The 15,269-nt window shown below is 39.8% G+C and overlaps 1 protein-coding gene across 8 annotated transcripts in view; it reads left to right on the top strand.

The window, feature by feature from the left end:
• MCTP1 (multiple C2 and transmembrane domain containing 1) overlaps positions 1-15,269 on the top strand; it is a gene marked incomplete at its 3' end in the record, with an annotated part of 173,270 nt that overhangs the window by 137,432 nt on the left and 20,569 nt on the right. For all 8 annotated transcript variants that reach the window (XM_082191343.1, XM_082191345.1, XM_082191346.1 and 5 more), the window contains 2 exons: positions 3,511-3,630; positions 14,657-14,710. In XM_082191343.1, coding sequence (XP_082047469.1) covers positions 3,511-3,630; positions 14,657-14,710 — 174 coding nt within the window. The remainder of the gene's footprint in view (positions 1-3,510; positions 3,631-14,656; positions 14,711-15,269) is intronic.

Genomic DNA, 15,269 nt, shown 5'->3' with positions numbered 1-15,269 from the left:
AATTAATGGTGTACAGCTTTCTGTATCACTAATTCCTTGTCTGACTTCCATAAAGCAGTGTGTGCTCAACATACAAGCATGGTAGACCTTTACCTTGGTATTGGTTGTTAGCATCACATTCTCCCCAACCCTCTTCAAGAGGTGAGCCACTGCTGTGGCTGCCTTGACAATATGCTTGTCCAGCTCAGCATTGATGGAGAAGTTGCTGGTTATGGTGGAATCTAGGGAAACAAAATCATTTACAGCTTGGGCTGTAGAGCTTCCTGGAAGTGCGCTGTAAATGCTGTGCCAGGTTGAACAGACCCCCGTTGTTCCTTGAATGGAAGTACACACCATCTTCAGTTGAGCTGAAGGCAGAACAGAGCAACAAGGCAAAGTATATGCCAAAGAGAGTTGGAGCAGAAACACAGCTCTGTTTCACAGCACTCTTTATAGAGAAGGCATCGGAGTATGAACTATCATATTGGAAGGTGCCATGGATGTTCTCGTGGAAGGACACAATTATATTGTAGAGCTTAGGTGGGCATCCTGTCTTATTGAGCAGTATGAAGAGTCCTTTTTGGCCCATACCTGAGAGGATCGTTGTGGCTGGGGGTGAATGGTAGCTGGTAACCATCTCCTCCCCTTGCTACACCAGATGATGAAGGCCTACCTAGACCCACCACAGCTGCGGCATGCATCAAAACGTTTCCCACCCGGAGTCCCAAATGAGCTGTTATTCCCTCCCCCTGTACTCCAGGCATTGTTTGTCCCCAGTGATGTCACTGTATAATCATATCTGCTTTGACTGCATGATCATCACCAGGTTTACTGATGTAGCTGCAAGAAAGGAGCACAAATTCTAAAAAAACAGCTGATACTAATCTCACAGAAGATTGAATCAAGTGCTTTGTGTGGATGGTTTCAGCATCAATTTCATTTCATTTTTTCCCTCAAAGATGTTGTAATTAAATATATGAAAATGATGCATCTTTTATTATTAGCTCTTTCTCCATTGGTTGTGATCCTTCATTTAAAGTTGAAATCTTAGGTTGCCCAGCAACAATGCAGTCCTGTGTATTTATCTCTTATTAAAAACAAGGTAGCTTTCTATTTGCACAGGTGTGTTTAAAATGGCTGGACAAGAATCATTCTACAATTTTAAGAATTAAAGGGTGTTTTTTGTGAGTCTAGACTCCCACATTTTATACATTTTTTCCATTTTATACATTTTAGCATGTATGGTTTTATTTTGGACTTGGGCTTGGTGCGGATCATTTTGGATGTTCTAAATGTATTAGAATTATGTGATCATTGGTTCCCCGAAATATAATAAAATGAATCTGAACCCAGACTACCACATTATGCCTACATTTCCATAGTGTTATAAAGGATATAGCCGTTACACTTCCTTCTTTTTTAAACGCCTATTTGCTTCATAGGTTATGGTCTACTTTATGGTCATAACTGAAAAGGGTGAAGCATGACTGCTCATGAGGAGGCAAGTCATCTGTGCATTGAGTTGTTTTCTTTTTTTAAACGTAGCTGTTAATTATTTTTTTTAATTGGTCTTGTTTTTATGGGTTCTATATGTTTTGTATTTTCTCTGTTTATATTTATTATTATTTATTTCGTTGTTATGTGGAATTGAACACTTCAGTGAAGAGTGGGTTAACAACAACAACAGCAACATTGACTGTGAATTTCTGTTTGGAAAGAAGTATGGAGGACATTCCTTGATAGAGATGATGCCTTCTACTGGAAAGATCAGGCAGGCCTTTTGCCTCCTCTCTAGGAGGAGGAGGAATCCTCTTTCACCAGACCAACTGGCAGAGTGGACAACTCCCCGACCCCTAAACGATTATTCAACTGGAACCACATTGATGACTGGAACCTAACTGTTACAATGCTATGGATAACAGGAAAGAAAACGGGGAACTAACAAAGGAGACAGAAGAAACAATAGAACTTGCCCTAACAAGAAAAGACAGAAATCTCAATTAAGGAGCAAAAACCTAAGGAAGGGAAAGGAAGCCCTCACAGTATGTGAGGCAGCAACAGAAGGCATAACCCACACTCATCAAGATTGTCGGTAGAGGCAGGAGTGGAGGGTGGAACATACTAGATCTCCAAACAGAAATTCATAGTAAGAACACGTTTACATTTTTGTGAGATGAGCCCGGAGGATATTCCTTGACAAGGGACATATCAGAGCAGTTTCCTAAGCCAAGGCAGGCTTCCTCTGCCCCCCACCCCCATTCCTTGTTCCTCTCAGTGTTTTGGATAACCTTCATACTGGAAGCATTCTCCAAGGAGGCATCATCCCTATCAAGAGATGTCCTCCAATTTTGTCTCATAAACAGGCAGTAGTATAATCTTAGGATTATAATCTGCTTTATACCATTGCAGAGGTGTTATGTCGCTTCCCACATATTAATTAATTAACTAATTATCCATAAGTTTTAATAGATGAATTCATTGATTATATCTGCAGAAACTTGCATATAAATAAAAGTCACCCTTAAATAAGATGCATGGCAGGCACCATGTTAAGAGGCCTTCTCTGAAAAAGAGGCAGAAGAATATCTTCTAAGATAGCGTCTGTATATGTTTGTAATACATTTTCTCATTTGCTGTACACCACTTATGGACATTTATATATTAAGCAGTAATATTTTAAAATAAAATTAATCTGCCTCGTGGGTTTTTTCATGAAAATATGTTTTAACACAAGTAAACATTTCTTTTAAGTCTGCTTCTTTAAGTCTTCTGTGCGATTGGTAGTTGTTATAATATTTTTGTTAATCGACTAATCTGTTCTTAATTACAGTGAACTGGGGAGGGGACTATATTTGTTTTCAAATACTTGTGCCTTGTTTCACTTCTGAAAAGATTCCTTATATCACCTCATGTGAACAAATGAACTGCAAAATTTATAATCTCTTTAGTGTTAATGTGGCTACAGAAGACTCAAGTTTTATTTGCTAACACCTGCTTTGTTATCCAAGCTCAGTTGTTAGGGCTCCAAAGCTACTTTCCTATCCCAGTAGTAATCCAAATGCTGGTCTCAGTTGTTCCTGTTGACTTCTGAACCTGTACTGTTTAAAGTACACTTCCCAAGAAGCCTGTAAGTTTCTCAATACTTGACTGCCCTCACATGAATCCTTGGAAGGATCATGGTAGCAGGCTGCTGCTGCTGCTACTAATGTTAACAACATTGAAAACATTGTCTTGCATGAGTCCTTAAAGCTTTGGGACACTTCTTTGCCAAAATTACAAAATTCACAGATGGTTCTGCTGCTATGAGAGAAACGGTGTCTAAACTCTAGGCTTTGAAAAGTATCAATTTTTTCTTTTTGCCTGAGATAAAGTGGGTTGCCCTGTGTAAGAACTGCTGAAAGCAACAGATTTAAGGACATGTTTAATATATTTTTTCTGTGCCAGAAATGGGAAATTTTAGTGTATAATACTCTACTTTGCATATTGTCACTCAAGGAAATCTAAATACCTTTTTGTTCTCTTTGGTTCCAGCTGTTCCTCTTTGTGACCTGGAATTTTGAGCTGTACATGATTCCTCTAACACTGTTGCTACTGTTGGTGTGGAACTACTTCCTGATCATTTCAGGGAAAGATAATAGACAACGTGATACGGTAAGTGTCTCTTAAACTTTTTTGCTGCAGAGGCAGAGGGCAGAAGACCCTTCTCTTCACGGAGGCAGAACTTTGAAGTGGAATTTAAGCAATAAGCCTATTTGGGTGTTGGTTCACCCCTAGAGAGACATTAAGTGATTGCCTCTTAGGCTTTGCAGTTCTACCACACTCCTCGCCATAATAAGAAGTTGAACATCCAAACAAGAGACCCCATAAATATGAGGACCTTTCATGAATTGCTGCCAACCTTCTTAAAATCCCAAGGAAACTGTGGAAAACACCAGAGACCTGGTGCAAAGTTGTGGATGCCGGAACATAAAATCTTGGCATGTACCTCCTTCCAGCACTTCTTTGATGAAAATGGGGACAATGGGTGGGGTTCAGGGCAGAGTCTGGGAACCCAACAGCGCTGACAGTGGCAGGGCAACACAATCTAGACTTGGAAGTGCAAGGGGAAACTAAAAGCACATGAGAATAGATGGCTCCGGTTGACAGAAAAACAGTGCTGTATGCTGATCAAATAACAAATGCATATTTATTAAAGAGTATTGGTCTAATTTTATAAAACACAGCAATAAGTGACTAGCTGAAGTCCAGTTAATAGATGGTAGATAATAATTATGTACAGGCAGCTACCATTTTGCACAGGGGTTCAGTTCCTGATCCTTGCACGTGTTGGCAGATTACACATAAGCCCACCCTGTTCTGCCACCATTCTGCCACCTTCTGAGTCCAAAAGACCCCTGTGTAGGCGAACACCTGTCAGTTGGGTGCGTGTAAAATGGTTGCTGCAGTTAGAAGCATTTATGAGTACAGGTAACTTGCAGCTTGGGCGCATTTAACTTACACAGTTTCAACTTTATGCACCTGATGGATGGCCAGTTGAAATCACACAAACTGAACATAAGGAAAGCGGAGAATTTAAAAATATTCCCAGTGCGGAAAGAGTTTTTAAGCTTTCCACCTTGCTTACTGGGGTTTAGGAGGCCTTTCTTGGGGGATGAGACCCATTCAGTGCACTAGCTCCGGAAGGGTGAATCATTGGTTTGATTCACCAAGCTTCCTTTTCTGTTCTTATTCCTCTTTAACATGCTGATATGTATTAAAGAAAATTAAAATGCAGCATCTCAGAAGGCCTTTGCCCATAGAATGCCTCTCCTACATAACAATCTCGGTTTCCCAATCAATTCCAGCATGAGAGTCTGTAATAATGCTTCAGATCAATGACATTATTCACCAAGTTGCTGTCTGATTATGACAGATGGACCAATCTTGTCTCGTCACTTTTAAGTGGCAGGGAAACATTTTCCACCTATATGTATGCTTTGTTCTACTTTGTAGTATTTTTAGCTAATTTTCTAATGGCTTAAAATGTTCTTTTATTTCTGAGTGTTGCTACGTGTCCAAGAGCAAATACCATTAATCTTTTTTTGTCTCAGCCTAGAGACAAAATGGTTGCCTTTTTACAGTAATTTACAAAAATGAAATAAATAAATAAATGGTGGTGAGGGGTTTGCCTTGTGGGACAAGGAACAGGGCTTCTTCAGTTGTGGAACATCTTCTTTGGAACTCGCCTTCTCAAAGAAACATGCTTTGTTGTGTATTACATAGGTGATACTGAGTTACGGGGAAGGACCTCAGTAGTGTGTTATAGATAGGGATATTTCTATTTAGAAATATTTATTTCTCTTTATTTCTACTCTGTTTATTTCTCCTAATGATCAAGCTCTTTAGCCTGCAAAGGGCCTCCCCTTTGTGGTCTCTTTTCCTTTCACTCAGTCTAGAACAGGCATAGGCAAACTTCGGCCCTCCAGATGTTTGGGTCTACAATTCCCATCATCCCTAGCTAACAGGATCAGTGGTCAGGGATGGTGGGAATTGTAGTCCTAAACATCTGGAGGGCCGGAGTTTGCCTATGCCTGTTCTAGAAGGTCAGTCTTGGAGAAAAGGAAACGGAATGGAACTCAACTTAGAATAGGTCAAAAGTATTTATGAGCTGAGCTGAAATTGAAAGGGATATTTGACTCTGATTACAAAAGCTCACTATGTGTTTTTCAACTGTCACCACCACCCCCAGTTCTGAAACTCGACAATAAAACAACTGTTATATATTTTGGTCTTCTCCCTATGTTTCTGCCACTCTTTCTGTTAGTAATGCAAATAGAAAGTACAACACAAAACAGTGATGCCACTGATATAGCCCAGGTGTGGGTCACAGCTTCTCAGTTGAACACTATTTTTAAATTATTCATTTGTGGGGAGGGGTTTCAGTTTATCATAATTAGCTGCAGCTTTTCCAGTATCTCAAGGTAGTTATCAAATTAATAGATCAAATATTTGATTAAGATGCAGTTCTGTGCAGAAAGGATGGCGATGTGCCTTCCCCATTTATCTTTGCAATGCAATGTCCCAGTTCCTACACTTGTTTGGTGCTGCAGTCCACAGAGAGTTCCTCATTCACGCACTGCACTTCCCTGTCCCCCATATAAAGTTCCCTTAGAGCAATTCAACTCTCACCTCCTGTGTTTATGCAGTGTTTTTCTCATGACTGAAGGCTAGTTTTCAAACAGGGCAGTCCCCATGTTTGGGGCCGTCTTCTTTCAGGGCGAAAATGCTATATTGCTCCCACAAGCAATAGAATGTGTAAACACATGGTTGAGGCTGACTGTAAAGCATGTCTTCATCCTTATTATGACTGCTGGGCAGTCCATTTGTGCCCTCAGACTCTGAAGTCGTGCCATAAGTTTGAGCTTCCCAACTAAGGCCTGTAGTCCTATCCCTTTTATCTAGCCGATTGAATGCAATAGGACATACTTCTGAGTAGACCTGGCTAGGATTCTCTTGTATATAATGGTATTAATAGGAAGACGTGAAACAACTTGTTCATAACTGTTTATGTGAAACATGCTTAACTGCTAAGGTCCAAGTTCCTAACTGAGGATCCCAGTGCCATGATACTAAAATCTCACTTGATAAACTACAGTGGTACCTCAGGTTACATACGCTTCAGGTTACATACGCTTCAGGTTACAGACTCCGCTAACCCAGAAATAGTGCTTCAGGTTAAGAACTTTGCTTCAGGATGAGAACAGAAATTGTGCTCTGGTGGCGCGGAGGCAGCAGGAAGCCCCATTAGCTAAAGTGGTCTTCAGGTTAAGAACAGTTTCAGGTTAAATACGGACCTCCGGAACGAATTAAGTACTTAACCTGAGGTACCACTGTATATTAATTCATTTAGCCTAATCATGCATACTTTGAAATCTCCCTTGAATTTATGGGAAATTGTAAATGTGCATTTTGGGGATATGTGTACAAGAAAATTACAATGGACTTTAAAATCCTTTAGATGGAGACATAGTTCAAATAAACATTCAATATACTGCATAGTTCTTTGTGAAAAATGTGAGAAACAGCACACAAACTCATTAAAGATATATACAAGTGTAGATTTGCAGTAGTCTTAGTATTAACTGTACTAGCATAAAGGGCACATTAAGCTAACAATTAAAGTTGCATATTGCAAATTACGTTGGATTTACTGTAGTGCCTGTTTATACTACATAGATCTCAATTGTTTTAAAAATCTGTTGATCATGCAAGGCTATTATGTAATGAATTGAATGCATCACAAGTAAAATCCCCACTTCCTATGAGATGTCTGCCTAAAATTACAATATTAACATTTCCCTTTCCCAGACTAACGCAATGAAACTTTGGAAAGCATTTCTTTAAAGATAAAGATGCCTGTCTTTCCACTGCAAAGTACCAGTGCTGCTTTCTTTCAACTTGCCTCCTTATGTAGAGCAATATATTCAACCTTTAGTGGCAAGCTCATCATATTAATTATGACATCTAATGGTTCAGTTACCTTGATGACTATGGTAGATGAGATAGCCCAAGGTCAAATGTTTAATAGCGGCTTGGTTTTATTCATGCTGCCATGGGTTTTCCAAATACTGTTGCAGATATGCCATACAATTAACATCAATTGTTTATAAATGCCTTCTAGAATTTATACCTGTGTGTAGAAGCAGGCTTTACATGCCTAGCCTGGGGATAACATTGTGCACAGGAAAGCACATCCTACATAGGTTGTGAGCCTGGTAACCGCAATAACTTGCTTAAGCGGCTTGAGCCTGCATGTGCTCTGTCCACAGGTGCATATGTTTATCTTGAAGCTGCCATTCTGTAAGAGATGGATGTTTTGTTTCAATTACGGCATTTTAAAAAGTTCTTCTTCCACTGTTCTGTGTGAGAGAAGCAGATGCCCTGTTGTGAAAATGACCACATAAGACTCTGATACTAGGCTTATTGACTGTAGGGAATCTTCAGCTTGACCTAAAGTACTTTCAGATGACCTGCAATAGTCTGAGTGGTTTTACACATCCTCTTCAATCCATGCACATTCAATAATTTTATATTATAATTATGTGTAAGCACTGTAAATCAACTGACACGCGGACGCATATTGTGGTTTAGATTTTGCAGAGACAAATGGGAGGGCAGGGAATTAAATCAGCTCCAGATTCCTCACGAATCCCTTTGTGTCCCTAGAGTAGAAACATTGACTCAGGACTCAGTTCTGTTCCCATTATTGAATAAAAAAATAGTGTCAGGCCACGGTTTCATATCATTTTAGGTCAAAATAAATATACAGTATATGCAAATATTTGTTTTGGTAACTTATGTTAACTTCTGTGTACTTTCAAAAAACAGGTGTGCTCTGAATGATGTCGGAATGCTCCAGGATTATCCAGCATTTCACTAATTCAGATGCCTACACTTTTTATTATTTTTCAACTATTGAGAATGCCCACATGACTTGTGATTTTCTGTAGCTTTCATTCTTTATATTATGCAATTCATTCAGAATTGTTGTATGGCTTTTTAACTTAGCCATGTTTCTATGCTTCTTGGTAAATATTAAAGTCAGCACTATTTTTATTATATATGTGCAGGACCATGATGGTGGTACAACAGTTAATAAAAAAGGACTGCCTATCTTTGTATGGGAAACATTTTTCTGTGTTGTCTGCCAAGTGACAAAAAGGGCCATTCTGCATTTTATTCATTTCAGAGGTTTACCCGGGTTTGACACCCAAGTGAAGAGTCCATACAGAGTTTCTGTTACCCAAGGTTCCCTAAGAAGCATTTCTTTATGAAAAATGATTGCAAATAAATGTTGGTAGCATTCATATTCCATATGTTTAGGTGTAGGGCATGATTTAGCCAAAGTTAAGTTCTTTTAAGTCATATTGATGTCACAAGGAGAGCTAATCAAATGCCTTTTCTCTAATTTAACTATCATGACCATAAAGTGCTAAGTAGCCCTGTGATTCTGTAAAATTGCCATATTAATATGACCCTACCTAACAGGAATCTAGTTGCAAAGAACAATAATATTAATATACTAATAACCCTGGCTACATGCAGGGGAAATGTGCAGCCATGTGCTAGGTTACATAATCATCTGGGCTGATCAACATAGATATGATGGTTACGTGGAGTGAGCCTATTTTGTTGTGTGTCTGTTTCTACATATAACATTGCATGCATTAGCACACTTGCACATCTACAAACTTTCCTCTTTTCACATGTTTTTCGTGTGAAATATTCTTTCACATATTTAAAAGTACCATTGGTCCAGTGATATTAAACCGTATTACATTGCAATTGGAGTTATGTCAGCTCCAGAATTTAAAGTCAACTGTGTCCTTGGGGTGTTTGTTTGTTTGTTTTTTGGTGTGTAGGTCAGCTCTGTTGCTTGAACCATCTGGGGCTGTTCATTCTGCAGGGAGCTTTGCTGCTTTCTGCTTCTAGTCTAGCATGCTGTGGTCTGGTTTGCAGAGGCTGATCTGTGGCAGGATTACTTGGTTGGTTTTGTTTTCCTTCCTTTTGATCAGGATATCAAGCTCCCCAATGTGTCTTTGCATGACACAGAAGGTGAAACACCCAGAGAAACACCAGTGGAAGTATTGAGTTGAGGGCCAACAAAACCGGTTTGATTGCCATAGCCAATTCAAAGGAAACATAAAGCCAGAATTGAATGGAGCCAAAACTAGAGTATATTCAGGGCGGTAGGAAATTGAAGTTAGCACAAACCTAGAAGGCAGCCAAGGGAGAGGGATGACTGTGAAGCACCAGGTCCCACCTGCCCCTGAGGTTTGGCTGGCCAGACCTTTAGTGTGGCGGGTCCTGCCTTGTGAAACCCCTTCTTGATAGAGGTTTGGCAGGAATCATTCCCAATCATTTTAGACATCTTTTTTTAAAAAAGAAAAGCCTGTGTTAATCAAGCAGGCCCTTAAAACCCAAGATCTTTCAAACCCGAGACCTGTGATTTCAGCTGAATTTGGGGAAACCACTTGAAGCATCCATTGTGTCAAGCTATTTCAATTCCTTTTGTTTGATTTGCTCATTGCAAACAGCTGAAAGTCTGCAAATTTTTATAATAAACCTGATTTGCAACGGGAGTTGAATAATTTCAATTACAACTGTATGAAGGTGCAATTTATAAATATTTAAGTGAAATCAATAAATCTTGGCTACATTGGGGGGGGGTCAGACAAAGGCCTGAGTCTCATCTGGAACCTTTTAACTATAGGAGGGTTACCAGTGACCTGTAAAGAACAAATCCTTCAATTGCAAATACCTGATTCAGGAAAATAACTCAGAGACCCAATGGTGTTGGTTCAACACTCTATGTATCTTACTGAATATAAACTGGATGAACTTCTGTCTCCTTCCAACCAGTGAAGGCTGGTCTATTAAGGCAAATGGGATGCTGCCCCGTCAACTTCAGTCTGCCTTCAGCCAGCTCACACTTGCCATTATAACCAGTTCAGGGTGGGGAGCTTCATCCCTCTTATTCTCACACAGTGAAGATGAGGATGGGGACAAAGCTAGAATTCGTTGGTTCTGTCTGTCAATTGGACCTGGCTCCACCCACTGTTGGGTTTCCTGCCTTCCATCCTCCCTGTTCCAATGGGCATCAGTCACCACCGCTTCTAACTATATAATTACATGATTTCAATGTATTCTGCATATTTCAATTGCAATTATATCTGCTATGTTGGGATGGATATGGGCATTTAAGCAACTTATGTGTCATGTTGTCTGCTGCCTATTTCTGTTGCATTTGTTATGTGTATACTATGATGCTTGCATTCTGGCAGGAGGAAATGATATATGGTCTGAATGCTGTCATACAAATAATTCTGTCTTGCTTTTTTGTCAATAAATACCTTGCAAAGCAGAAAGGGAAGAGGGTTCTTGAGCCATATTGTGTAATTTATGGCTAAACAGTAAGCACAATAAAGAAACTCGTGTGTAATATGTGAGACCATCTTATGTGTGCTCTTAAGTGTCATCTATATTCGTATAATAATCATGGATCAGCACCAGGAATTAGGTTCTTTCAATATCTTCCACTGCTATGTGTCATATACATCTGTGACAAGTGACATTACAGAAGGTCATGTCACTTTTAACTGCTTGCATTAGAGCTTTCTGATTTCCCCGGTGCCTTTCCTTTGTTTGATTAATAATGCTGGATTTCAAGCAAGGTTGCAGACAGCAAAATTTAAAGCACAGATTCTGAAGCAATGTTAAGCATTCCCCCCCTACATAAACCTTAAGTAAAATACTGTTTCCTTAATGTTTGCTCTATAATCTTTTTTTCGACTATTTAGATGCTATGCCATCCAAAGGTCTGAGAAGGAACAGCAGTGCCTTATAAAGCAAAGCTGAAATGATCCTAAATAACTACAGAATAAATGCAGTTGAAATGTATATGCTGTGGAATAAACTTTCTCTCCAACAAGTCGGCTGCATTACTTGCATTGCCCCCAATAACACATGAGTTATTTGAACAGAAAGGTAGAACCAAAGACAGAGGATGGAGGGAGTGTTGTTCTCTCACCCCTGAGAACCACACTTTGGTTACTACAACACCTTCAGGTGATCCTTTGAATCGACAATGAAAATGAAACATTGATGGCCTGCTCCAGCACAAACAGTAGCAGAAGCTACATTAACACTCATATTTTTGGCACTCCTCCTGTGCTGCTCTTTTCAACTTATAAGGATAAAAGGAAGTATTGCTGTTTAGTGGGAAAGCATTGCTAGGAAAGGGATGGGGGGGGGCTTAAAAAAAACCAAGTAAAAATAATGGTCTCTAAAAAGTATTTGTATAAGTTCTTCACACAACTCGATAGACTTCCAAACTGCAGTTCACATAGAAACCTAGCATACAGTGGTGCCCCGCAAGACGAATGCCTCGCAAGACGGAAAACTCGCTAGACGAAAGAGTTTTCCGTTTTGGAGGTGCTTCGCAAAACGAATTTCCTATGGGCTTGCTTCGCAAGACGACAATGTCTTGCGAGTTGCTGCTGGTTTTTTTCCTCCCCCCTTTTTCTAAGCCGCTAAGCCGCTTATCAGCTGATCCAATCAGCAGATAAGCCGCTAATAGCGATAATCCGCTAATCCATCAATGGGCTTGCTTTGCAAGACGAAAAAACCGCTAGACAAAGAGAATCACAGAACGGATTCTTTTCGTCTTGTGGGGCACCACTGTATAAGGGCTTCAGTAGTGTGTGGTCAGTGGACTAGGGGGACTAGGCTAGTCCCCTCAATGTTCCCCTGGCACTTCCTTCCCAAAGCCTGGGAAGTTTCTGTCTGGCTTAGAGAGGAAGATGCGATGCCTCTGGCCTGAACTGTTCCCCTATGGAAAATTTCACTGCATGCTGCTGAAGGGCTTCTTCCTTACTTTCTCCATGACTTGTTCATGAATTCCATTTCCTGCTAAGGACAAGCCAGAAATATATTTTCTGATTCTAGCAAGACCTTCCCATCACCACTTATGCCCTTCCACTTCTCAGCAATATGGGGAGAGAGATGGCTGGGAAAGAGAAACTGAAAGGATAGAGGCAGGCATGCTTCATTTAGGTTTTTTAGCTTTCATCAAGAGTAGTTGGGAGGAAATGATCAAGGTTACCTACCCCCGCAGTATTATCAAGGAAAGGGTAAAAAGACCAAATAGATGTTCAATGAGAGTTTGCTCATCACAAATAATGACCAATTTGGGATGGAGTTTATTCATTGCCACAATTTATTTCTAAAAGGGGAAATACTTCTTTCCATCGACTGCCCCTTCTCTAGCCTACACTGTGTATATCCATTCTCTTACAAGCCTTAGCAGTTACCTCCCCCCCCAGCTATTTAATAGGGATAACTACTCACAAAGACTAGTCAGCTTAATAGGCAAACTTCTCTATCATCGAATCACATAGATAGCCCTGTTCATAATCTGTTCTGAGAAAATGGCTAGGATTAATCTCATGTGTAGAAACAACCTACGGTACAGATTTTCCTGAATCTTATACCGAGGTAGTAGTTACTTTGAATATTTCTAAAAAGCCTTCTTACACATAGAATTTAAGAAACCAGGGTATTTTATATGGTTATTGTTAGTAGTAGTATTTATTCATCTTTGTATCACAGGTCCATATCAGATATATCTATGCCGTGCATAATATTTCAATTGGAATCCAAAACAATGAAAACAAAACAATTTTGAGGCGAAATATATTAAAGAAATAACCCTCGCCTTCTGCATACACTGTATTGTTCATGTGAGAGTGTTGTTAACCCCCACCTTAAATCTAAACTGTTACAAGGGTTAAGCATGCAAAGGCTTTTGGTACATATTGGCTGTTAATACATATATCAGAAGTCATGATAAGTCATAAAACAAGCCATAGAGAATTTCTGGTTTGCACATTCCCCAGCCCTCCATTCGTCTCCCCATTTTCTACAACCAGGAGGATGTGTTTTGGCTCTTTCACTCCCCTTTTGATCAACTACAGCATGTTACTTAGTTCAGACTTGGAATTGTGCTAAAATTTTACTATGGTAGCTTCCAGTAGCTACGGTTCGAAGATTGTTTGAAATAACCATATTAATCTTAACCGCAGTTTGTTCGTCTTGATACTATGGCAAAGCACAGTTAAGTAAAACCAAATGCAGCAGTTTCTGGATAAGCAGGGGGAGGGAAGAAGGGAAGTGAATGAGCCTGATGCTCACTGCAGCTTGTTGCCACAACAGACCGTCAGTCATGGCCATATGGCCATAGTGTGATCATGCAAAATATGGCTGCAAACTGTCTAGTAACTGCAGTAATACTATAAATAATACAGTGTCAACATGCAAATAGTGTCCTGTTAGGTGAAGGTCGCAATCTTTCAGTGGTTAAAAAAAATCTACTGTTTCTTCTATTCCATTTCTATGCTTCTCAATGTGTGCCTTTTGTATATCTTAGTGTTCTAGCACTCAGTTAAGGAGTCCTTGTCCTTGGACTCTTTACCTTCAGGGACCACCTTTTACTTTGTTTTTGGTCTGCTATATATACAGTCGTACAGCTTGCTTTTTACAATGATAAGTTAGTTTCCACCCAATCATTGCAAATCTCCTTTCAGTTCAAGGATCAATTGCTTGGCAAGGCTATGAGAGTCCTGGAAAGGAGATCACAGCTGCTTCACTCCTTTCTGGTTGCTTTGCTCTAGGGCTGTGCTGACCTAAGCCATAGTTTGCCTTAGTGTGCCATCAAAATCCTAGTTTTGGCTCTAACCATGAGCCATAACGAAGGTTTGTCCTATATAGGTTACTGCTAATGGTTTGTCCCGGAGAACTATACCACAAGTCTGGGTTCAAATGACATGCTAAACCAAACTATGACTTAGCTGAGTGCCAAACAGCAGCAAAGTGACGAGTGCAGACTCGGCGTGCACATTCATAATGAGCCATGCTTTTTTCTTAACATTCAAATCAGGGCACCATCTTGATGGGATTGTATACAGGACAAAGCTTTTCAGAGTATTGCCATAGTTTGAATCTGTAGGTTAAATTTTCCTATTGTGCATTTATTTGGAAATATTTAATAAAGATTTCCAACCACGAAAGGCTTAATGATTTGGCAGAACAAAACACTACCTTGTTGACTCATGACAACTACTCCTGTTTGTGTCTGCAGGTAGTGGAGGACATGCTAGAGGACGAGGAAGAAGAGGATGACAGAGATGACAAGGTAATTATCTTTCCTAGCACTTGGGTACCTGGGGATAGGAGAATTTAGACATGACACTGTTCTTGCAGACAGTTAAAAAGGAGCTGAAGTGTTTTTAGTCCAGAAAATTGGACAGAGCTGTTTATCATCCTAACAATGCCAGTGTATATTGTAGGAAGGGAAAGAGGACTATAAATCCTCCCTTTTTTGTCCAGAGCTGGGTCAATTTTTTTTCCTCCTACCAGGAACAAAAATAATTCAGCTTCTCTGGAACTTGATAGCTGTTGTGAAGATAACTGCAGTGACAACTGTTTTTGAAGGACAAAAATTTGTCCTGTCTTGAGTATTACAAATAGGGCTGTACTTACTTGTGGGAAGAAATGTTGTAAAAATAGAAAAGCCACACTGTTTGAAGGTGGTCTATTGCCATCTATAATTTTCTGAGAATTACTTGGCAGAAGAATGTTTGGTGCGTGTTTCGCTCCGTATGATATTTAAATAATCACAATTCTCATGGGCCTCTTACAGATGGATTTGGGATTGGTGTTGTGCAGCCCAGCATCAACCTAAGGGACTATGG

Source organism: Podarcis vaucheri (genome assembly GCF_965113315.1).
Source record: "Podarcis vaucheri genome assembly, chromosome: 11".
Classification (NCBI taxonomy): Eukaryota; Metazoa; Chordata; class Lepidosauria; order Squamata; family Lacertidae; genus Podarcis; species Podarcis vaucheri.
This window is presented reverse-complemented; position numbering and strand designations above follow the sequence as displayed.